Source organism: Pogoniulus pusillus, chromosome 36 (assembly GCF_015220805.1).
Source record: "Pogoniulus pusillus isolate bPogPus1 chromosome 36, bPogPus1.pri, whole genome shotgun sequence".
Classification (NCBI taxonomy): domain Eukaryota; kingdom Metazoa; phylum Chordata; class Aves; order Piciformes; family Lybiidae; genus Pogoniulus; species Pogoniulus pusillus.
The window spans coordinates 8,515,454-8,540,993 of NC_087299.1; the positions used below are offsets into that span (position 1 = coordinate 8,515,454).

The following is a 25,540-nucleotide window of genomic DNA, read 5'->3' on the forward strand; positions in this document are numbered from 1 at the left end:
ACCTGGAATGCAGTCTCCCTTTCTTTAAAGGTTAAAGTCTAGAGGCATGGTACAAAATAACTCAGTTTGTGTCAGGGGCACTGAGAAGAAGGGAAAAGGGAGCACAGAAAGTATGTTGGGGGAAGGGGAGGAATGGGCTCAACTGTTCCACCCAACAAGAACAATCTATTTCACCATGGCAATTAAAGTACTTAGCAGCACCTTTCTTACTGCTCTACAGGAGTTGGGTAGCATAAAAAGAAACAACTCTCCCTGCCAATTTTCTGTGTACCAGCTGGCCTGAGTCAGCCAGGATTTCCCAACCACCAGTACTGTCAGCATGTATGATTTTGACACTGATCTCATAACCCTTGGTCTATTTCTGAAGACTCCAAGTTCATCCATACAGTGACTACTCTGGAAATGACCTTTTCCATTTACACCTCTCTGAAACTTTTACGTGGGGCTGGAACTAAATAATCCTCGAGATCCCTTCCAACCACAATTCATCCTAGGAATCTATGAAATAAAAGGTGATAGAAAAGTTTACTCTTGAAAGAGCTCAACTAGAAGGCAACACACCCACCAATAGGCTAAGATTTATAACCGAGGGGTGGAAAACCCAAAAGGTCTTCTGTGGCACCTGCTTTGGTTTCTCAGTGTTTGATGTCACACTAACCTGCACCTCCCTAAGCAGACTAAAAGAAGTGAAGCAGATGCTGCAACATAAACATGGAACAACGTTGGGTCCAGTCAGCCCTTTCACTCCAAGCAAAATGCACCAACAGCACAAATGGTGGATCCCAGGCTTGCAAGACAGCAGCAAAGGAAAACTCAAAGTAAGCATTTCACACACCTCAGAGGTTCATTATCTTTGTGTCTGAAAATCGTTCTACCTTACTCCTACCCACCTGCAGAACAAGCCTCTCCCCTCCTATGCTGCTGGGCTCAAAGCAGTACTTCTTTACCCAAAAGAACACCACAGTCACCTATACATCACCATTAAGCATTTTTTTTGTCCTGGGAATTTGAATCCCACCGTACACTCAGCATTTTCCTTTCAGACACAAAACAGAAAGGGGAAACAAAACAAAATCAGACCTAGCAGATTTCAGCTTGTGCTGCTTCAAGTACAAGGCTTTCAGAGCCTGCTACATCCACAGCCTGCCTTAGTTTCCCCTACGGCACAGCCTTTAAACAGAAGCCCCTGTTCCTAACTGCTCTCAGTTTGTTCCATGATCTGTGTAATTCCTGGGAGTTTTCCTTGGCAAGACAAACAACAACAAAGAAAAAACTCTCAGTAATCAAGTACTGCTTCTTACAGCTGGGCTGGACAAAAAGGACAAGATGGGTGCATCTGTCTAGCGAAGCTGTTACTGTCTCGCTCTCACAGTACAGTTACAGCAGCAGAGTACAGGATATTTAGGACTGACTAATCTATTTGGGGGCTGATTCCATGCCAAAGGAACACTGTAGCTGCCACTCCTGCAGTGCCATGCGGGGCAGGAAGCAAGGGTTAAGGCCAGTGATGCGTTGTGTAAGAAGAAAGTTCATTTCATGCTCAGGGTGGCAGGCAAGGCACACTAAAGGTACAGCTTTGCTCTCTTCCAACACAGCATTTCTGTTGGCTTTCTTCTCCTTGGTGCAGAATCTTCTCCCCCTCAAAAGGTTTCATCTGCTGAACCCCACTCAACCTGGACACCAATTTAAAGAGCATCTGTGTTAAGGAACTGCAAACTGCTCTGCAGCCCAGCCCAGCCTGGCTCTCCTGTGATGTGTCTCCTGACAGGTGAAGGCTCTTTCGATTTACCTCTTGAACTGGAAAATTCAAACAAAATTGCTACAGCATCTTTTGGAATTGCAATCTCTCTCTCACATCCACACTGTGAATACACCCATGAAATGCCAGCACTTGGGGTAACACCTAGCTAACACCCTCAGTCATTCATAGAGTCACAGAATGGCTTGGGTTGGAAGGCACCTTCAAGATCCAAGTCCTTCAAGTCCTGAGCCCCCTGCCATGGGCAGAGACACCTTCCACTAGAGCAGGCTGATCCAAGCCTCATCCAACCTGGCCTTGAACACCTCCAGGGAGGGGACATCCACAACCTCCTTGGGCAACCTGTTCCAGTGTCTCACCACCCTCACTGAGAAGAATTTCTTCCTAATCTCCAGTCTCAATCTGCCCTCCTCGAGCTTGTGAGCTGCAGCCAGCTAAAGCCTATCTCCAGTTGTTAACTGGATGGAAAACAAACAACACGAAGGGTTTGGTGCATGACATCCCTGGAAAAGAATCTTGCCAAGAACATGCCACCCAGCTGTGAACATAAGCTACACCAATTCTCTGACAGGTACCCATTTTATTCACCTGAGATTCACAGGACCTTAGGATTGATGTCTGAGGGTTTGACACTATCTGACACCTGCTACAGAAGGAAAAGGCTAATACCTTATCTAATAGGGAAAGAAAAATACAGGATAAAAGTATACAAACCAAAATCCCTGACAATGGTGAATTCTGAACAGAAGGTAGGGAAAATGCAGTGCAAGAGAACTCTGAGGAGTCACAGCAGCATTGTGTTCTCTCAGTTGCTGAGGAAGACTCAGACAATACTCTATCAATTTCCCAAATGGTCTTGGCTCAGCTGAAAGCAGAAGTTGTCCTTTTTGGCTCTCTGACAGAACTCAATGCAATTGCCTAATGGCTTACAACAATATTCCCCCCCACCACCTCTAAACGTTCACAGAAAAATAAACAGTGAGTTTCAATCATGTAATGTAAAATAAGAAAGAAAACCCCAGCAGAGTGCAGAACTGATTTATTACCCAGGCTAAACACAGTTCTGGACTCCAGTTGGCACTGGAATACACCTTCTGGTTTTATGCTCTTCACCTACCAAGGTTTCTCAGTAAGAAGCTCAAATAAGCAGCCCAGTTTGAGAGCTCAGAACTCTACCTTTAGAATACAAAAGTAAACCACCAACACCATCAAGAATTTACTCAGCATGGACTCGTGAAGTGGTTTGGATTGTTGCAGCCATGGTCTAGTTGACTGGACAGGGCTGGGTGACAGGTTGGACTGGATGATCTTTGAGGTCTCTTCCAACCTGGTTGATTCTATGATTCTGTGGCTGGAAGGGACTGTTGTAGATTAGGAGCTTCACCCCCCCCCCCCCCACTATTGAAACTTACCAGACTAGGAAGATGAAGCTGTACTTACAGCACAGCAAAATTTACAAGCACCTCTACACAATACATTTACAGCTAGTTAGAATTATATACAAGTTATTAGTAACACAGAGATCCAAACTCCCTCCTAGACAAAGAGACTGCCCAGAAGAGGCTCAAAGCTACCTCCCTCTTTCTCCCTCTACTTCCCAGACAGGCAAACAAAACCAAAAGCAGCAACGCTTATGCTGTTGTTTGTTAGTAGAGAGATATTAGAGCAGGCTGAAGAGGAAGCAAACAGGGAAACATCCCAGGACAGAATGGGGCAGGTTATTACATTTTGGCTTTTTATCCCTCTCAGCAAACCAATGAATTCTAAAGACTTCATCATTATTTTCTTTTTATAACCAATGATCTGATTTCTCTCATAAAAACGTTCCAATGAGCCTCAAACCAGCACAAGGACCTTGAAAATCATCCAGTTCCAACCCCACTGCAATGGGCAGGGACACCTTCTGCTAGACCAGGTTGCTCAAGGCCCCATCCAACCCAGCCCTGAACACCTCCAGGGCCTCCCTCATCCGCGATTTCCCTGGACAACCTATTCCACTGTCTCACCACCCTCACTGTTAACTTTCTTAAGAGAAAGCTTAAGAGATGTGAACTAAGCCCAAAGCACACTAAGCACTTCCTTCTTTGGTTTAACTTGCCTCAGCTGCAAACAAGACACACAGGTATGTAGGAGTGTCACTGGAAAATGGAACCAGTCCTTAATCAGATGGCCACACACCAGTGGCACTGGGCCCTGTGAAAAGGCAGTTCTCAGAGCAAGGAGCTCAGAGCTAGGCAATAGGATGTGTGAAGCTGGAAGGAAAAAGCAATCAAGAGCCTGAAACAGAAGGAACACCCCCGGTGTGTAAACCACGAGGTGGAACTTTGGGCCAGGCTTATCCACTGAAGCATGCAGCTGGCAGCTCTCCTCCCAGCACCTGAAATCAGTTTTAGGGATGAAGAGGACACGGTGGATACCTGAGTTAAACCTTTCTGTCTCTTCAAAGACCTTTCCAAACCGCCTCTTTTATGAGCTAATAAAATGATGACATTTGCAGTGGGTTTAACAGTTAAACTTCTCAAAACAAGCCAAATCACAGCGACCACACGTACTGCACACCCCTTACAGGCGATCTGGGCTTTGTCAACAGCTTTCAGCTTGATGCCACTTAAATTTAGGAATATCTCCATCTGAGCTCAGCATTTCCCTCGATTCCTTGGCTTACATGTTCTGCTCCCGGTGAGAAGCGAGAACAGAACTACTGTTCGCCTCCTCGGTGCCTGCTTCGCCTTAAAGCCAAAGGCATTAAGTTAGTGCTCTCCCTCCATCAGCTAAGATCAGCCACACTCCGATAGAAACAACACGTTCCCTACAGCAGAGTTTGTTATGCAAATGAATCGATGGTTTCACTTACACAGGAAAAGCAACTAACTGATGCCTCTGCCCATTTGTCAGAAGGGACTGAAGCCCAGCAGGAGATCTGCTCTGACTGAAGGGGGAAAAAAAAAGAGTCAGGCTCTCAGCTTAAAAATATGAAGCCTACAGCCCCTGTTTTAGCAAGAACAAAACCCTCTGCCCGTAATATCCCCGCACTGGAAGCAGCAGCAGCAGCAGCAGCGAGCAGAGCTGAAATGAAAAGAAGCAGTGGCTGTTTATGTTGGCAGTCGCTTCAAACTCTAATGGAAAATTTCAGCTCCGGCTGCATCCAGGCTAGAAGAAGTTATTAAGGAAAAAGGTTCAGCTTTCAAACAGAAAAGGCTTACATGGCTTGCCCCTTTCTGAACGCTCCCGCAGCAAAGGGGAGCCAGGAAATAATACTCCTTGTCTGTGCAATCTATTAATATCCTATCATTAGGGGAATGCAGCATCAAATAAAACAGATTTCCTTTGGGAAAGGAGGAATGGCCACGCCACAGACACAAACTGCTGCTGGCACAAAGAAGTGACACCGCTAAATGCAGACATTAAAAAGCCCATGTAGGGCTAAGGAAGCACTTTATACCGACCGACCCAAATACATTCACCTCATTATCCCCCTCTTTTGATCAAAGCAAAGCTGCTATTTGAACAATTCTGTCGAGGGAGCATCTTTGCCTCTCCTGCACTCCGGAGAATCTGGCACAAATATTAGCACTGCTGTTTGTTGACAGGAGCAGTATGCAGCCTGTCCTCCGAGAGGACAAACACCTTCGCCAGCCTGCACATACCTGCACGTAGGGCAAAGGCAGCCACCCTTCAGCCACTGCACATCTGCACTATTATTTAAGAGCTATTCAGGAAGCCAATATTGTGTATTATGTAACACAAGATTAAGCATTAATGAGGCAAGAATAAAATTGTTTATCTAAACCTCAATCTAAAATGAAACACAAGTTTATGCTGAAAGCTCACACAGCACTCGTTTTGCCTGCTAACATTAACAGAGCACAGCTTATTTAGCCTCTGAGGTAAGGCCCAACAGCATTTCATTTGCAGAAAACGGCTTTGCTATCAGAAGAGAGAATTTTTGCTACAGAAAGTGATGCATATTTAGGTCTTACATGCACAACCGCAGCAGGCTGCAGGTATTCTGGTCTAGGGAAAGCAGCTGATGTTCACCCCTTGTGTTTGCACTGTGTTTTAAAGCTAAACACAGAGGCATCCCCCCAGAAGCAAAACCTTTTGCTTGCACTCTTGTCCCCTCTTGCCAAGCAGGCAAACCCAAAATCACACACACTACTGATACCCATGTGCTCAATAGGGAGGTTCAACACAATTAGACCGAAGCCTCCAATGCCTCCACAAAGCTTCACCGTCCTCTTTTTAGACTTCTCACTGGTCAAGCAGCTCTCTACAAGGCTCACTAAAGAGCTTCAGCTTGCCAGGAAAAAAGACAAGCAGACCATGGCCACAGTCACTGTACCATAATCTGTCCTAGGCAGATTATGGCAGTTTGAGACCCTCACAACATTTGGATGGATGTCATCCTCTGCTCTAAGAACAGGTAGCAAAGGTCAAAAGTTCTTGAGCCTACTCCATACAAGACAGTGTTTCCAAAATCCCAATTCCCCTGCAGCATATGCCATGGCTACAGAAGGATATCACAGGTAGGCAAAGCTGGCAAAGGGACAGTCACAATCAATATAGGCTGGACTTGATGATCTCAGCCTCACTGATTCTGTGACCACATACATCCCTCTCCATTTCTAGCAGCTGCAGAACCAGCACAAGATGTTTGAGTTCCACTGGTCAGACAACACATTTGACATGGAGCAGGCTGCAGGAACTCCAGCCAGAGGAAAATAAATCTATTCCTTCTGGGACCACAGCCTTAATTAGTTCAGCAAACTGAAACTGCACCTGAACTGGAGCTTACAGAAGTGTTTCTGAGAACCACGAGGGTATGCCGAGTGGAACAGGACCCAGTTCTGCATCTGAGCAAGCTGACACCGCCACTTGGCACCCTCCAGCCTGCTCTGAGTGGACGTCAGTGCTCTGCACCAGCTCATGTTCATTCCCTGTTTCTATTTACCTTCCACATGTCGCAAACACAGAGCTGAGCTATTTACAAGAACACAGTAAGTCAATCCCCAACCTTGCAGGGATTGAAGTGCATTTATCTCAGGCCTATCACACTGCTGGTGCTCCTGAACCTCTCAAGTTCAAGTAGCTCGGAGTAATCACCTAAAGAATTCAGGGAAGAATCTGAAATATTTGGAAGTTTTCCTATTATCACAAGTTTTAACAAATTATCCCCAAACAGGGGGAATAAAAACTATCACAATTAAAGCCAAACCAGACACTTAAAGGAACATTACAGCCAGCTGCATACCCTGTATTCTCACAACACCCAAATTTAAATGAGTTATTAATGAAAACTGCTTAAGTCACAGAGATGCCTCCAAAATTTACTTCTTAGCATGTAGAAGAATCAAAATGCTGCTAAGCAGGAACCAAATGAGAGCAGGACACTCAGCTGGGCCATTCAACTGTAGCTATAACTAGGAGAAAACTACTGAGCAGGAAGAGAAAGAGAGAGGTACCTGGGAACAGAGGAGAAGATGTATTTAAGACAGAGTCCAATGGAAACCCAAGAAAGCCTCACAACTTTTATTGAAGCTCATCCACATGGAAGCACTTTATCTGCAGAGCAGCACAAGGCTAATACTTAGTGATCTACCCTTAGAACAACTGCCTTGCCTTGATCCATTTCAGAATGGTAGGGCTTGGAAGGGACCTTGAAAGCTCATCCAGTTCAATCCTCCTGCCAGAGGAAGATCTCCTATACCAGACCACACAGGAAGGCATCCAGGAAGGCTCTGAGTATCTGCAGAGAGGGAGACTCCACAACCCCCCTGGCAGCCTGCCCCAGTGTTCTGCCACCCTCACAGTGAAAATATTTTTCCTCAGGTTTCCATGGAACTTCCTATGTCTCAACTTCCACCCATTGCCCCTTGTCCTGTCACTGGGCATCACCCAGCAGAGCCAGACTCACAGACTGCACTGGGTTAGAAGGGATCCTCAGAGCTCATCTTGCCCAATTTCTCTGCAGTCAGCAAGGACACTTCCAACTGGAGCAGGCTGCCCAGGGTCACACATACCATGTCTGAGGGCCAGATGAGGTAAAAGTAGATTTCAATTCCTGTGCTTCTTGCTTAGAAAAGCTTGAAGAGAATGCTACAGCTACTACCAGTGGTGCCCACCAGGAACCCCTCTTGGACACCAACTTTGAAACAAACCAAAGACCTGTAGTAAACTGGAGGAGTGAAGGCCTGAAGAAACATTCAGCTGTGCTAGGCAGCCAATATCTTAGGCCATAAAGATTTCTCCTCTTCTTGCTGGTTATGTCTTTAAAAGAAACAACGGGGGAAGAAGAAAGAAAAGGTTGGAAAATGATGTTAAATGAGTTACAAACCACACTGATAAACACAGACTTCTCCTAAAAGATACAGTACACGAAGTTCAGAGAGGGAAAAAAACAGCCAAGGCACAACTCAAATAGGCCATTCCTTAACATGCCTGTGAAAACTTAGAACACTACGGCCTAATTCTTATCTCTCACCACCGCCACTTTACACCCTTCCAGCACCATAAAAGAAACCCAATGTCATATTCACCTCTGTATTCTGACTGCCTCCACAGCAGCAGATTTAATATAAACCAGGCCCAGACTCTCTGGTATTTTGGTATTTCTAATGTACTACTTATCTTCCACTACTGCAGTGTTCCTACTGCAGGGCTTAAGTGCCACTAGGAAGAGGTCTCCCCCCAGTGAAAGCAGCACAACTCCAAGTGGAAAGGCATTACACAAGAAGCACAATAACCAGGAGCTCTAACTTGCAGTGGGGTTTGCAGAGAGGTAAATCCCCTGACTCCCCTCCCCACTGGCTTCTGCGAGTGGCAAGGTAAACTGTAACACATCAGAGGCATGCAGGATGCATTGACCTCCAGTCTGTTTGCACTTAGGGCAGGTCGCTTTAAGAACGCCCCTGACTGACTTTCAAGTAGCTTTTGTAGAACTTGGGAGTTGCCACAGTGCTTTTGCTTCCATGTAAGTATTTCTAGAGTTTCAGCTGATGGTAATGCAGTGGCTAAACAGGAAAATAAGGGATTTTTAATTCCCCTCCCTCAGTGCTCCTGCAATTGCTAGAGGCTTGCTTCACAATGCAACCCAAAAATGACAGGCAAATATCTGAGGTTATTTTGGTGATGCACAAATACAGGCAGATTCATTCCACCAGCTTGTAATTTACATTGATTCATTATTCCACTTTCAAGAGGAAAAGCCAAACTGGATAGTCAAACATTAAATGCAGCCTTCATCCTGCACGTCTCGCTAGAGCTGTAAATTCTGTCTGAAAAAGATTGGGAATCAGAAAAAAAATCCCAAACCCAAACAGAAGTCAGATTTGTGGGCAAAAATAGGAAACAGAGATTAAACAATCTGCTGCAGGTCAAAGGTTGTTTGTGGATCAGTTACCACCAGGGGCTAAAAAAACCAGCTCAAAACCATCAACACGCTTGGTTCCCTGTTGCTCGACCTTTATTGAGTCTTCTCTACACTGAACATTTAGCCCTAATAAAACAGAAGTCTAAGAACTGAAAGGAAAATGACAGCTTCTGTAAAGTCTCACAACACTCCCAAACTTGCACAACTTCTACAAAAAGCCTCAGGCCTGATCCCCAAGTTCAAATGCAGAAGTCAAGCAGTACGAGCAGGCTCAGGCTCCTTGCCTCAGCTCCCAGTTCTTCAGTTTATCACAAAGAAACATTTTCTCTTTGACCACGCATTTCATTGCTGCTCTAATTCAAATTTCAGAAGAGTGCTTTGTGCCTCTCAGTAACTTTACCATCAGCAGAATTAATTCTTGAAGTAAACCCCAATTTGCTCTACATACCTTGCCAGGAGACACTCCAAAGCAAAGAGGCCTGGGCTGCCGAAGCTATGTGCTGGATCGGTGAGATGCTGCACATGCAGCACACTGTTTCAGCATTCCTTCTAGGCTGTCATCTCTCCCAGCACTGGGCTTTCATGTCCTCACACCCAACAGCAAAGTCTACCTCCACTTGATGGGTAATTAAGTTTTCCCATCTCTCTATCAAATCAAGTGAATACATAGACCAAGGGAAGCACTCAGGAATCACTTCAGCCTCCCCTTCTTATTTGACTGAAGTGGTGTTACTATTTACCAACAGAAGATTGTGATCTCGCAACACCATCTCACTAGAACACCTCAGAAGAGAATGGAAACACCCTATAGTAAGATAAAGTATTTTTACAGTGATGCTCTTCCCCACTAAACATCCAAATCCCACACGCAGAGAAGTCGAAACAGCCACTTATGGTTTTAAACGTTTTGCAGATCACTAACAAACTGCTAGAGAATAGTCTGTTTTCATTATCTCCTTTCTAAATTGAGAATAAATATGAAAACCACTTTCCAAACCCACCCTCTCCCAGCAGTTAAGTGACACCTGCAGAACAGAAACCGAAGCTTCTAGAGAAGCTTGGCAATTAGGACTAATGGAAAAGTAACAAGATTCCCAAGGCTGCCCAAACCCTCTTTCCTCTGAAGAAGTCAACCACTCCTCCCTGTCCATCTTCCTCCTAAGCACTTGCCAGGGTTTCCAGCAGAATGACAGTTATGTAAGCTCTATGAAGTTCAGCAGAGTAATAAGCCACAGATCAATTCGGCAGCTGGAGCCACACGTTTGCTGTCCACGCTTCGGGAACACGAAGAGTTAAACGCAACCACCGAATTCTGCGGGTCACAGGAGCAGCCACATACCTCAGCCCTCCCGATTCCATTAGATTTTTGTTTTGTTTTAAGGCTTTCTTTAATTACCCACCGCCATTTGAGCCCGACCGGGTGACAGAAATGTATTATCCCATCACACTGTCAGAATTCAAAATTAGATTTGCTCTCCACAAATACACCTCCAGCCAACCTGGGTGCCTCCGTCCAGCGCCGACGGCTGCTTTATGTAACCTTTCCTACGTGAAAAACCTCCCAGCTGCGCTCCAAATTACAGCTCCCCTTCCCCGGCTGGGGATTGCTCTCTTCCCTTTCTCCGAAGAGACTTAAGTTCGGGGTGAAAAGGAAAGAGTTTCGCAAGATCAAACAGCAAAGCAGCAGCAGAGAAAAAGGCTCATTACATAAAGTAGGAATGTACTCACGGTCTCCTTATTCGGAAGCAACTCCTTTCGGATCCTGAAGAAGTTCTTGCCGTATTGCCTCAGCCCCTTAATAAAACGTTTCTGCGATGAAAAGATAACAGAAAGACTATGTCAGCAAAAGACAAAAAAAGATTATCTTGTTAATCAGCACAACAGCCAAACAGTGCTCTTAGCTTAAGGTCTGCCGAGAGAAGAAAGCCTTTACCTACAGAGGGACGGGAAACAGGCGCGGGTGGGGGGGGCGGGAGAGGGAGGGAGGAAGCTTGGAAAAGATACGGAAAAATTCAAACCCCATTCCCTTCCGCGTCCAACTTCCAACATCTGAAGCTTTAAAAGTCAGTACCACAATCAGTTCTTTCCCGAAAGGACCGAAGTATCCCGCAGCACGTCTCTTGCGAAGTCTATTTTCCAACTAAGCGGCGGCAGCAAGCCGAAGGAAAATACGCAACGCCGCTTTCCACGGGAGAAAAGTGCCTCCGCGGAGGAGGTGCTGCAGGGGTTAACGAGTCCTTGCAGACGCCAACCCTCCAGCTTCACCCTTCCCGATTTTCGGCGGAATCCAAGCAAACGCCTTCCCGAGCAAGCCAGCGGAAAACGGGGCCGGGGCCGCGGCCGCAGCTCCCCCTCCGCGGCTCACAGCGCTGCGCGGTCGCTCGCCAAGCCCAGACACTTCCTCCGCCTCCTCTCGCCCTGCGGCCGCCCGCCGGGGCCGGGGCCGCGGCCGCGCTCTGCGGGGCCAGCCGGGACGAGACGGTGAGGGCGCAGGTAGGGAGCGCGGCGAGGCCCGCGGCGACGGCGGAGGCTGCGGTGCGGGCTGCGAGGCGAGCGGCGCAGCCGAGGCGAGCGGCGCTGAGGGCCGGGCGGGCGGGAGGGAGGCGGCGGCCGCGGCCGCCCAGCATGTGATCGCGGCGGGGCTGGGCTGCGCGGCACCCGCGGGGCGCGCCGCAAAAGGCGGCCTGGATCGCCGCCCCCCCCCGCTCCGGGCCCCGGGCCGGCCCTCGCCTCCCTTCCGCCTGGGCAAGCACCGCGAAAGCAGCCGCCGGCTGAACACCCGCCGATCCCCGGGGGGCTCCGCGGAGGGGTGGCGGCTTCTTCCCCCGGCAGTTGCCGTGGCTCATCTGCCGCAGCCCTCAGCTGCCCTTCGTCACTCCGCGGCTCCCCTCAGCCGCCCCTCAGTATCCATGTCCCCCCCCTCTGCAATACCCCCCACATAACTCTTCAGTCCGCAGCTGGAAGCATCGCTCACTCCCCTCCCTCCTCCTCCTCTGCTCCCAGCACCTTCCTTCGGTCAATCCTGCGCACTTTGCTATCCAGCGCAGCCTGCAGCTCCGGGACCAGGCTCACCGACACCCTAACATCTTGCCACCGCGAACCAGCGCCATGAGATAAACAGCAATAAACACAGAGTGCCTCTTCCTGGCAGGGCCAGCCCTCAGGACCTTTTCCTTCCCTGGGATAAACAAGCAGGTATAAACACCAGCAAACGAACCCTGCCTGCAAAGAGAGACGAGGGGCTGGGGAGGAGCACACAGGCCCTGAGTCTGCGGGGAGGGAGATGGGAATGACATATTCACTAATAAAACATACACCTCAGGGTGGGTTGATGTGTTTTGGACCACATCTTGCAGACATCTACTTGAAAGAGGTGGGCAGATAATGAGAGGCTTCCATAGAGAGAAATCACAGAACGTTAGGGGTTGGAAGGGACCTCGAAAGATCATTCAAGTCCAGCCCCCTGCCGGAGCAGGATCACCCAGGGCAGGTCACACAGGAGCACATCTAGGTGGGTTTTGAATGTCTCCAGAGGAGACCTCCACAACCTCTCTGGGCAGCCTGCTCCAGGGCTCCAGCACCCTCCCAGTGAGAAAGTTTTCCCTTTTGTTTCCATGGAACCTCTTCTGCTCCGGCTTGCCCCCAGTGCCCCTTGTCCTGTCACTGGACATCCCTGAGCAGAGCCTGGCTGCATCCTCCTGACACTGCCCTGCACACCTTTATCAGCAGCAACGAGGGCAGCCCTCAGGGTCCACTGCTCCAAGCCCCAGCTCCCTCAGCCTGGCCTCACAGGGAGATGTTCCACTGCTTTCAGCAGCTTTGTGGCTCTGTGATGGACTCTTTCAAGTAGTTCCCTGAGGTCTTTCTGGAACTGAAGGGCCCAGACTGGACACAGCATTCCAGATGTGGCCCCGCCACGGTGGAGTAGAGAAGGAGAACCTCTCTTGACCTACTTACCACGGCCCTTCTAATCCACCCCAGGACAACGGTGGCCTTTGCTAGCTCATGGTCATTTTTCTGTCTATAAGGACCCCCAGGTCCTTTTCCTCAGAGCTGCTTTCCAACAGATCAGTCTCCAGCCTATACTGGTCCAGATGGAAGACTCTATACTTGTCCTTGTGTTTCACCCAAGTTCTCCCAGCCCAACTCTACAGCCTGTCCAGGTCTGGCTGAATGGCAGCACAGCCTGAGGGGGTGTCAGACACTCCTCCCAGTTTGATGCCAGCAGTGTGCTCTGTTCCCTCATCCAGGTCATTAATGAACACATGGGATAGTACCAGTCCCAGTACCAAAACCTGAAGGACTCCACTAGATACCTCCCCATCTAGGCTCTTCCCATTGACCACTACTCTGACCTCTTTCCTTCAACCAGTTCACATTCACCTCACTACCAGATCCTCCAGACCACACCACATGGATGCTGTTAAGAGACTGTGTCAAATATTTCCCTGAAGCGGATAAAGAATCCCAGAAAGGGGAATTCACTCCTGGAATGCTGCTCTGTACACCTCCTAAGCTCCCACTGCAATGCTGAGTCTGAGTGAGCAGCCTCTTTGGAACCTGATGCATATTATTTTGCAGCTATACTCCCCCAGGGATCTATCCTTATCTAACCCTGACCCTCAAAACCAGCACAACTGCTGGGGTTCACCCAGAACATGCCTGGGGGTATAGAGACAAGAGTTAAGCACCAGTTGTGTATGTTTTGAGACTACAAACACTTCCAGTGTATGATTTGCTCCCTTTAAACCAGCAAACAGAGCATTTGGGACTGTAAGAGTTCAGTGATGGGGGGGCCTGAGTTCCCACACAAGGAGAATGTTACTGTGGCATGGTGCCAGCCCCTCATTCACAGGCAGCAGTCTCACTTGTCTGCCTACAATGGTTACTGGTCACACACAGGTGTACTCACTTCTTCCCACCTGAACGACAAGGAATTTCCATTCACTGAAGGGGAAGCCAAGCTGGCATCACAGACACACCTCTTCCTGTGCTTCTGGGCAAGGAAAGATGGCAGCAGCAAGACAGCAAACAAACCTCTCCTCATACCACTCCCAGCGTCCCAAAGAGCAACATCATTCCCAGTTCACCACAGTGAATGGAAATCATCTCCATCGAGACACATTTAAAAACAGGCAATCCAAAAGGAATTCAGATCCTGAATGATGCAGCCCAATTCCTGGCTCAGAGACTCTATCAGAGGTTAGTTACCGTCAGTTAACACAGTGCACACAGCAGAAGGTAACATAAAAAGGCATAGGGAGTAAGAAGCATCTAGAGCTGGAACACTCCAGCAGTCTAAGAGGGCATAAACTGAAAAGCCCTGACTCCCTGTTCCTCATTTTGCCAAAGCCTTACTGTGGTCTACCTGGGCTGTCAGGGGACCAGTTTATTCTTGTTTTTAAAGATTCCTTTTAACCAAACTGTTTCACTTTTGTTTTGTGTTGGAACTCAGCTCTGTAATAAAAAAGCCTACAACAAACTTCTGCTTTGACCTCATGAGATGTCAGAAATCCCTACTGGGACTGCAAGCCAAACATACACCCCAAGGAAGAGAATTAGATGGAGCTTGAACTGCTGCTCCAAACTTCCCAATGTGAATGTAGTCAATCCTTGTGCTGTTCTGAAGTTTTGGCCAACAATGATATCACCTTCAGCAGCGTCACAGAGAATTCGCCCCAGGCACTAAAGCGGTGCAAGATGCCCAGCTATAAACCAGTTGTGTGCCTCTACTGAAAGGCAAAAGAAAACCACTTGATACACAAAGAACAAAGCAGACAGAAATTACTTTCTGAAGCTTATGAGAGCTGAACAAAACAAGCAAGATTTTTTTTAGAGCATTTTCAGATTTCCCTTCCTATCCCAGTCCTCCATTAATTCTGGCACTGTGTTCAGTCCCCCCTTAGCCTGCAGCCAGAACAGCTAATCCTCCAAGTCAGCCACAGTAAAGACCTCTACACGTTTTCAAAGCTAAAGGCACTAAATAGTTGCACACCAAATCCGAAGTGACCTGCTGCTCTCCAGCACCTCTTGAACCAGACTGCACAACAGCCTAACATTTTCTCTCCTCTGCACAAATGACATGCAACGAATTTGATGCCTGGGTTTTAATGGTGCAGGACATGTTGCACTACTTGCAGAAGGCATCTGAAAATGACAGCTGCTGAGTTAAAGTCATCCGACAGTACGAGGCTGGGAGAACAATGAGGCTCACCCTACGGATGCGCCAGACAGAAGTTTTGAGCCGAAGAGGAAGCGACTCCGGAGCATCACGGTTGAAAACTCCCAGTTCTGTACTTCTCCAAATGAAGATAAAGATGTCAGTTTTAGCACTTCTGTGGAACTATAAACCACTCTTTATGACACAGCTCTGTCAGCGCTGCTCTTTGTGCTGCTCGCTGAAGACAAACTAACACAATTTAAAAAAGGCAGTGTTTAATTATTGCTGTGCAGTGACCGTAAGGGAAGCCCAGGGCTTGCGAGGGCAGGCAGCGCTGACAGACAACGCCGGGAGGGTTTAGGAAGTGGTTTCCATGGCTATTGACCAACCACAGCTCAAGGTCTCCTGAAGCCATTGGATCATTTGAGCTTCCCCGATGAAACGCGCTAAGGTTCTGCTGTACCCTGCCACGATGTGTAAACAGGGAGCTATAAATAACCGAGGAAGAACGAGGAACAAGCATGTTAATGTTTGCATATGTGTTACTTGCAGGTCCCATATTTCATCCCAAGAAACAAACATCATGACAAGATACACAAAGCCATTATGTTCTGACTAGCAGAGCTCAGCCGGCATGTTTATCAATGTGATGGTAATGCCACTGCAAAGCTGTAGTTAAGGTTCTGCGTCAGGGTTTCTATTATCAAGAGATTACAGCTTGGCAGGGAAAAAAGATTTGCTGCTGCACGCCGACATTCAGCACCCCAGCTTTTATAACTGGAAAGGAGGCTTCTCACTTCGGTTTGCTGCAGAAATCTGAACTAAAGCACACAGGAATAACATCGACTCCAAAAGAACCTCTTTAGCCAACTGAAGAATTCCAAAGTGAAACCTGACAGGCTTCAGAAAAAGGCAGGATGCATGAGCAAACTGTCAATTCCTAACTGCCACCAACATGAGCTGATGCCTCAGTCTGGTTTACAGCAAATATATTTCCCTCTAAGAATATCCAGGTGCTATTTCAGTCCCTTCCCATGACACCCTGTTAATTAATGAAGAACATGTTGCAATGCAGTGTGTTTACAAACAGAACCTTTTCTGTTCCCTCTTAATCTAGGAAATAAAGACTTCCCCCCCTCAATCTCTCTAAACAATAATAATAATAATTAAATCTCTTTAGAGCCTGTCCAAGAACAGCAAGCTCCTCTCAACCTTTGCCTTAATTGTGAGCACAGAGAAATGAGTTTGCTATAATAAAAGCAGGAGGTAGAGTGCATGCTTTGAAAGGCCCAAAGTTCTCGAGGCAGCTGGAAGCTTTCACCACCTCCCCTATTTAAGAAGCCTTTGTAAGGTTCATAGTAAATATGGTAGGAAAATTCATGGGGGTTTAATAGTTAACAGCAAATAAACACTAAGAGCCTAAAAGCATCTTTCTTTATTTCTTAAATTTCACAAGGTGAAAACTTAGGGCAGTTGTTCTGAAAGGAAAATGAGATCTGGTTGTATCTGCACAGCTTCTGTTAAAAGTGCAGCACATTCAGAGACTGCCCCAAACAATGTCTCAGCCTGCAGACACTGTGGATGCACCCTGGAGCTGGCTTTCAGTGCACAGAGCACATTCCATTAACAGCTTGGCTGAGTTTTACCCTTATATCTCGCTTATGTGATTACAGCGCAAACGAAAGCAGCTGATGTTAAATGCCACGTACTGTCCCCTGGAAACAGAAGCATCCTGAGTGTTTCCTTAAGGAGACACAATTTCCACTTAGGAATCTGTTAGGAAAACACCACGCTGTGAATAAAGCAGGTTTGTTGATCAAACTCTACCTGGCTGTAGCAGAACACCAAGCTGGTACCACTGTATCTTTACCTCCAGGGAATTCTACAGGCTCAGTAACAGACACAACTAAGTATTGCTCAGTAATTCATTCCAGCAAGGGCAAAAAGAGGTATGCTAAGTTAAGGAAAATGCAGCTGTCACATCCCCAAGCTATTCTCAGAAGACACCTAACCACTGCAGACATAAGCAAGCCTGCTTAACTCTTTCCACAAGTTGCTTTGTTCCCTGAATGCTCCCAGAAAAAGTCCAGCTGCCCTGAGACACTGGGGTGAGAAAAGTGAGGGTCTCAATGTCGGGATGTTGGAGCCAGGTCGATGTGCCCTTGCCGTGCCCCATTTACTCCAACCCCATTACTGGCATTCTCCCAGTCCTGCCTTCTCTAACAGCTCAGATTGGGGACTCATGGCTTCATTAAAGCTGGGGGCAAATGCTTTCTGGCATAGGGCCCAGAAGAGTGTGTGGGTGGGGTTGGAGAGATAGACAGATGTTCTGTCCCATCGGATAGCCAAAGGAACCTCTGCTGTGAGGACAGGCTGAGGGAGCTGGGGTTGTGCAGCCTGGAGAAGACTCTGGGGGAATCTTAGAGCTGCCTTCCAATAGCTGAAGGGATCCTACAGGAAGGCTGCAGAGGCACTTTTCACAAGGATGTCTAGAGACAGGACAAGTTGTGAAGTTGAAAGAGAGCAGGGTTAGACTGGACCTCAAGAAGAGTCCTTCAGTACAAAGGTGGTGGGACTCTGGGATAGGTTGCCCAGTGAGGCTGAGGATGCTTCCTCGCTGGGGATGTAAAGGCCAGGTTGGATGAGGCTTTGAGCAATCAAGTCTAGTTGAGAGGCACCTCTGCCCTGGTGGGGAGATTGGAGGAGATGATTTCTAAAGGTCCCTTCCTACCCATTCTATTGGTTCTATGATACGACTTAACACAGTTTTAAGATGCACAAACTGCCAGCTGAAGAGGAGAGAAAGCTACAAAAGAGGGAAAGATCCTGTAAAAAAAGGATCCACTAAAAAAAGGGAGAGCAGAAGGAGCCTGGTTCCACAGAAATTTCTTGTCCTAAGAAGGCACATCCTCAGAGCAACTTGCCAAGGTAACAAGCATGTACAATGAGGAACAAGCATGACTCAACAAAGCTTGTCTGAAATCTCTGTGCGAAGGAAAAAATCAGTGCACTGGGGAAGAAGAAAAACATCTACATTCAGGACTCTGCTGTGTGCCCTGAACATGCCCTGCTGTTAGGAGCACAGGATATGTTTCAACCTCACCCAAACTTCACTTGATTGTTTCCTGTCACTCCTGTACCCTACTTCATGTTTTTCCCATTTCGCTTTGCAGTAAGCAGTGACTGTGCCCCTAGCATGAGATCTTTGTGCTGTTCTGTGTTAGTTAACGGTGAGCTCGCAACAACCACCGAGCTGTAACAGGGACACCATCAGCCTTCCCCAAATGGCTCTGCACCTTGTTCCACAGGCCCTGGCACTGTGTCAGAGCTGTGTGCAGAGCCCAAACAAGCAAGCAGAAGCAGCAGATCTCAGCTGAAAACACCTGTGTATCCACTGTTCTTCAGTGTTCACCCCTTTAGCCTACCACATCTCAGATGCTCTTCAGCTGACTGCTCTGTCCCTCCTCTAACCACAGACTTTGTCTGCTCCTGCAGGAAGTGAGGCTGTCACCAGCTTGCAATTTAGTCTCCTCCTGAAGAGGCTGAACTGAAGCACAGTCCAAGATTTGAAGGACCTTCTTCTTCTCTCTGACAACCACACAGAGGTCCAAGAAATTGTTCACAGAGTCTGGCAACTGCTCGAAGATGTCTGCAACCACTCACTACACATTTCTGTTGCAAGTAAGTGTCTGTGCTTTGATGACCACTGACACTACACACAAGCTCCTTCATGATTTCTTTGGCTTGCAGGAAGTTGTGGAGGAACAGCAAGCAGAGATCTTTCCTTCTACTTGGTGTGGGGCACACTGCAGTGAAGCACAAACACAAGCAGCCCCTGCAATGCCAATTCTTGCTGCCTAATTACTACCTACAGATTTTGAAGTAACTAGTTCTGATTTGGGCTGGTTTGCAGGTTTTTGTGTGTACTGTGTTTTGTTTGTGGTTTTGTTACCTGGGGTCGGTTGCTTGTTCTATTTGTTGTGCTTTGGTTTGTGTTGTGGCATTTCTGTCCTTTCTCACAACTCTAAATAGGTGAATGTTTGTTAAACTGTGCCACAGAGGTTTCCAGCCTGCCAGCCCAAGACAGCACACACAGGTGGTCGTTTTGTAGAGCAAGAGTAGAAGAGAATAATCACAGACACAGAATCACAGCATCACAGAATCAGTCAGGGTTGGGAGGGACCACAAGATCAGCCAGTTCCAACCCCCCTGCCATGGGCAGGGACATCCTCCCCCAGATCACATGCATGTGAGTGTGTGTATATGGGGTTTTTTTGTGGTTGAAAGCATCTCTTACCTCTGAAATAGACTTACTCAATTTACTGCTTTGTTCAGCAGAATGTGACCTCGGTTCAAAGTATGTATTAACCCCAAATGCAGCTCTCTTTTAATAGATAGTGCTCTGTTTATTTTTCTGGGCCACTTTTAAAAGTGAAACAATTTTACTGTGTGGAAATAAAACTACCTGGTAGCCTCTGTAAGATTTGGAAAAATAAATTCTTTTTCACTGAGTCCTTTTACTCAAAGGTAGGGAAAACCAGAAGTATTCTGATGGTGTTCATTAGATACCAATCTATATTAAAAGGGATTAATGTTCTCACTGGATATTCAAAGCCTCTCTTGAGAGTGCATTTGCTGGTCATCTACACATGATAACAATCTCCTACTCCTTAGGCCATATGCTTGGAAGATCAAGTATCCTCTATAAACAAACTGACATGAAATACATCAGCTGAAAGGCTTAAAAGGTGCCCAACAATTAGCTTTCCCTCCCAAAAACCTCCTGAAAAACCACACTGAAAAATTAAACCAGGCTGTAAGGGATCTCACACCACAGCCCCACACTACGGCCCAAGTCTGTGCTGGGGGTATCCACAGCCAGCTCCACAGACAGAAAGTCATTAAGCAGCCTCCCTCCAGGGAATGCCAAAAGATCCTGCAATGATAATGAAGCCCCCTCCACGGTGCTGCACTGTTGGCTTTTGTTTTGAACAATAGCTCTCCCATGATACCTCTGGCTGGCTGCAAATATTGGTATGAAGTGAGCGTGAGCACAGCTGTGTGTAAATTACATATATAAACAGATTAGATTTGTATATTTATACTGGGTGCAAACACATTAATAGCACATTTGCATACACAGTGGGCTAAATGAGGCTGCATGCAGAGCAGGATTACTAGTTACAAATGCAGTTATTTAGGATTTTCAATAAAGTACTTAGACTGTCATTCCAGAGGTCAAAGTGGATTCTTCGGCTTTTCTCTCCTCTCTGCCTTCCTAGAAACAGGCAGCAATGCTCCTGTCAACAGCTCTCCACGTCCTGCCAGCCCCTTCTCACAACTACGCTGGGAAAAAACCTCCCAAGGTAGCAGAACTGAACTGGGCTGCTTGCCTAGAGGTCATCCCAGCTCCCTTCAGTTTGGTTTGTTGAAGGTGATGCTTTAAGGAGGGGGGAGTAAGAGTTTTGCAGCTGAACGCAGCACGACTCACCACCTAAAACGCCAGCTGCTGAAACTCTTCCTTCCCTTCTCTGCTTAACGCCAGGGATCAATGCAATGGTCTGTATGAAAGGCAACACGATATCCAAGGTGACACAACAGCTCTCAGACGTTTCCAAAGCAGGAGGAGAATGCAACTATTCCTTCACCCCAGGCTTTGAGCTGTCAGGGTGCTGCTACCCTTATGTGCTAACCCCGGCTTTATTCCACCAGAGCTATTTTTAGAGCCAGAGAGCTGCCAGGTTCACCCACAGCCTGGATTCACTTCCTGTGTCCTACCTGTTTCTGTGTCAGAGCCTAGACTAAGAGAATGGTTTGGGTTGGAAAGGACCTTAAAGATCATCCAGCTCCAAACCTCCTGCCATAGGCAGGGACACCTTCCCCTAGAGCAGGCTGCTCGACCTCTCACGCAGCCTGGGCAGGGAGCAGGCACCGAGCACTACCCTGGGCAACCTGTTCCAGTCTCTCACCACCCTCACTGCAAAACATTTCTTCCTGACCTCCAGTCTAAACGCCCCCTCTTCCAGTTCCAATCCACTCCCTCTCATCCTATCACTACCAGATGAGAAAGAGAAGACCAAACAGCAGAGAGAGAGGGGAAAAAAACCCCAACCCAATCAATTCTGTCTAAATGAGAAGCCTTTATTTTTGCTCTAATTGTGCCCTGGGATTATTGGCTCTGGGTGCTGTCACAGCACAGCCCCGGCAGCCAGCCAGTGTCTCGCTCTCTCTCTCGCCTTCACATTTCACGTCGGTTCCTGTTCAAAGGTCCAGTCCTGCCTCTTGGGTTCACCACGCTCCCAGCCCCGCCGATAAATCATCTCCCAACCTGCTGCTGGAACGGCGCTGGCCGTGCGCGATGGCTCCGGCCCGCGTTGCCAAGCAACCTGCGCAAGAGGGATGTCTGCGAAGTGCTGACAAATAGCCAAGCGGCTGCAACAACAGACTCCTCTCTGTCAAAAAACGTGTTTGGGAGAAGTGCCTCCCCCGCCTCCGCTCTCTGCCAAACACTGGGCGATTGTCAAGCCCGACTCAAAAGGCCATTGTAATGAGCGCACACTTCCTGCTCAATTACTAATTGTTCGGGAGCTGCGGGGAGGCTGCGAGCACACCGCGAACGGCAGCAGAAATGTGAGCCGCTAAACGAGATAAAGTCAACAGCACGCCAAGAAACCCGATCTAAGGACAGCCTGCAGCGGCACAGCAGAAACTGAGGCGCAGATCACAAATAAAAAGCCCAAAGCGAACGCCAGGCTGGATATTAACGCGGCGGCTGGAGGGGGAAAAAGGAAACCCTCACTCCACTTTTTGTTGAGCTCTGGAAGGGGCATTTGATAAACCACCTTGCCTCTTTGGAAAGCAATCTGTGGATCATTACAACCCTAACCCATCCTAGCACCACTGCGGGTCTGGGGTCCCACATGGCAGCAGAGAAGAGCAGGCAGGGACAGCTGAACACTGCCTCAGGACTGCTCAGTGAGCAATTTACTTTCCTCCAAGAATGAAGGTGGGAAGAGGCTGCCTTTGGCTCCCCAAAGCAGGTCTGCAGAACTCCCTCCCAATGGCACCGAAACAGAACTGAGCTGCAGGAAGATCTTCCAGAGAGCAACAAGTCCTGAACCTCCAGAAGGCTGGAAATGCACAATCCCTCAGGACCCTCCAGCCCTCTCCTCTGAACAGCAGCACGAAAAGGCAGTCTCAGTTAACACACCGGCAGGCATTTCCTTCATCCACTGCACTTAGCCACTTCCACCAGCAAGAAACTTGGTCGGCCAACTTGCCCACGTTTCTATTTCAATGTCCACGACACATCTTGTGCCGACAGACATCAGGGTCCACCTAAGCACGGCAGGCAGATCCAGATCTGTGCTTACAAAGCCTCCCTCAGACATTTGCTCTTTTGTGATCCTCAGGAAACACTCACGTTGCACATGTGCATAAACCATAAGGTTTATGTCTGTAAGGTTTCACACAGCCAGCCTCAGACTATGCTCTTCTGTGCACACAAACCTTGGAACCCAAACAAGAGATTGCTCTCCCTGGCAAAAAGAAAAGAGCATTCTATTTATACAGCATTATCTGGAGATGGTTGTCTGCTGTAATCAACAGTTTCTCAGTGCTGCAGACAAAGATAAAACGATCCAAGAGTGGTTTTACATAAATGATTTTTTTTACAGATGCAGTCTAAGAGTTAAAGAGAATAAAGGTCTGGCACATTTATGACCCTGAGAAGCAAAACAATACACTGCTGCCAAGAGACAACAGACAGCTTTTGATTATACTTCAGATTGCCTTTTTGTGTACACAAAAGAGATTCATTTCTGATTGTTGTTTTAAACTGCTGTTAAAATGCTGAAATACAAAAACCCTTTTTATACATTACAACTGAAGAGCAAAGAAGAAGTTGGTTCACATGGTTGCCTTTTATTTTTCAAGGACATTTTTCCCTATATGACATCTGAAAGTATCTCCCTTTAATATAGGCCAGTAGAAAAAGCAGTAGTTAAGGTGTAAGCTTCAAGATAAAATAAAGCTATTTGCTTTCCACTTCTCATACTCGTGCTAGAAATGCATTCTCTATTAAAAAAACCCAAACCAAACTCATAGTTCCTATAGTTGTTTTGAACAGGATGGGGGAAAAAAGAGTCAAAGCATGAAATCCAAAAGCAGAGATAAAAATACATCTAAACCAGCACCTGTAATTGGAACCCAAGCAGAACAGCAGCACTTGTGGCACATAAACAATGCCCTCCTGTACCACCTTCCCTCTACAGGAGTGGTCTCACACATCACTCTGGAAGGTTAACAGACTCAAGTACCTGCACCAGGAGCTGCAATGCCAGTGCACTGCTCGAGTTCTGGGTAATGCCAACACTACAAGGTACAGCATCTTCCACAGGGCTGAAGATGTTCCCTATGCATGGAAGCTTTCCTTGTGCTTCTTCACCTCTACTGGGCCAGAAACAAGCCCAGGAGGAAAATACCACATTAGCCTCCCTCTGAATTCCAGTCTCCTCATACTGTTTTTCCTAACAACAGGATTTTTATTCAGGTTACAATACCGTGGGGAGCACGCTCTGCCTGCCAACACACAGCAGATCTCCATTAACTCATCGATACTAAAATGCCTGTTCTAGGCAATAACATGGGTGGGTGAACACAGATATCCACCAGCCCCCAACCCACAAGCTCTACTTCAGCAAGATCAGACCACAAGGCTAATAACTGAAGTGAGGGGGAATGCAAAGTAAGCTCCTTCTTGAGCTCCTTCCTTAAACATCAGAACATTTCTATTTTCTCCACCTTTTTCCCCAGGAAGTTTCCTTTTTGTTAAGCAAATCACAGAGAGCTCTGTAAAATCCGTGGCCACGGACTCAGGTTGAACATTATTATGCAAGCCTGAAATTGTTCTTTCTCTCTGTGACATTTTTGTCCTCTCAGTCGATTTGTAACACTAAGCACAAACCAGGAGTGCTCAGACTGCTTGGAATTTGCTGTATGGCCCTCTCCAGACTCTCTCACACACTGCTTCTACTGGAGGTTCCCTGGCACTGAAGGATTGTTCCACTGGGATTTCAATCATTATTGTCAATTATCCTGGTGACTGTTTCTGCCTTCAAACAGTGACTTTATGCAAATGACAGAAGGAAACAAATAAAATCACTTCTGGAACTCCCATACTTCAGAGCAGTGAACAGACCCAAGAGAAAGGAGACAAAATGGTGGCAAGAATTCCCAAGGAAATCATTCTCAGAGAGGGGCAGGTGACCTCACCATGTGAATTACTGCACAGCAGGGCTATGCACGGTGGCAATGGCCAACTTGGAGTTCAAGCACTGAGATAAAACTTCCCACTCATGACCCTTACTAAGATGACATCAGGCAACCTCTGCAAGCTTCCCGGACTTCTCCGAGTCTGCTGCTGGCTGCAGTGGCAGTGAAGAGAGACCTGAGAGCACAAATCTGGATGTAAGACATACCAGTGATGACAAACTTGGAGATGAAGGACCAGAAGTCACAAAGGTGAACACTAGGAAATGAAGCTTGAAAGGCAAATACTTGGGAGAAAGAGGGCTGAGTATGGAGTTACTTCCCCAGCCAGCCAGAAAGGGACAATATCTTCCCTAACAGATACCTGAAGTGTGCACCCTAATAAAACAGAGGCACCTTCTCTTGCCTTCCCAGTTTGTAACAGCTGGAACGTCTGATCTGAGTATCCCAAGTCACTCCAGTGCAGTGCACAGTAGTATGTTGTGATGTTTACTTATTAGCTCCTCTTACTACACAAGCCCTGGTCTGATTCATCTCCCCACGTAGCCCAAAAGCTGCATAAGTCTGAGTGGATGCTATGGAAGGAGGAGTGGGGAGAGGAGGGAAAGGAACAAAAGAATAAACAGACAACACAGTGGACCACGCAGAAGTGGGGAGAGGAACAAGTGAGATATTAAGAGGCCAGTAAAAGCTGCAGCAAACCCACAAACCCAGAAGATACCTGCACAGAGTCTTTACCACAACAGACTCAAAACCACAAGGCTGATGAAAGTACAAGAGCAACACCGGGCAAGGAGCACAAAGAGGAAGCTTTAAAATGCACCCTCATGAGCACTGATCAACACAGGACACCTCCTGCCTAACCCTCAAACAAAGAGGAAGGAAGAGCAAAGCTAACCACAGGCTAGATGAAGAGCAGCTTTGCAGAAGCACAGCCAGTATTTACCAGCTGTCCAGGGGTCATCTCTGTCAACTGCAAACT

At 47.4% G+C, this 25,540-nt stretch overlaps 1 protein-coding gene and 1 long non-coding RNA gene across 8 annotated transcripts in view; one reads left to right on the plus strand and one right to left on the minus strand.

Annotated features, from left to right (window-relative positions):
* The window catches only part of RERE (arginine-glutamic acid dipeptide repeats), a 259,355-nt gene that overhangs the window by 48,333 nt on the left and 185,482 nt on the right, over nt 1-25,540 (minus strand). For all 6 annotated transcript variants that reach the window (XM_064172264.1, XM_064172260.1, XM_064172263.1 and 3 more), the window contains one exon: nt 10,857-10,937. In XM_064172264.1, the coding sequence (XP_064028334.1) occupies nt 10,857-10,937 (81 nt within the window). The remainder of the gene's footprint in view (nt 1-10,856; nt 10,938-25,540) is intronic.
* On the plus strand, nt 10,932-20,507 carry LOC135190658 (uncharacterized). 2 transcript variants are annotated; one of them, XR_010308599.1, is made up of 3 exons: nt 10,932-11,621; nt 12,132-12,323; nt 18,784-20,507. It is a non-coding gene; the product is annotated as an uncharacterized LOC135190658 (long non-coding RNA). The 2 variants fall into 2 exon arrangements; XR_010308598.1 differs by lacking the exon at nt 18,784-20,507 and having other exon boundaries at nt 12,132-12,423.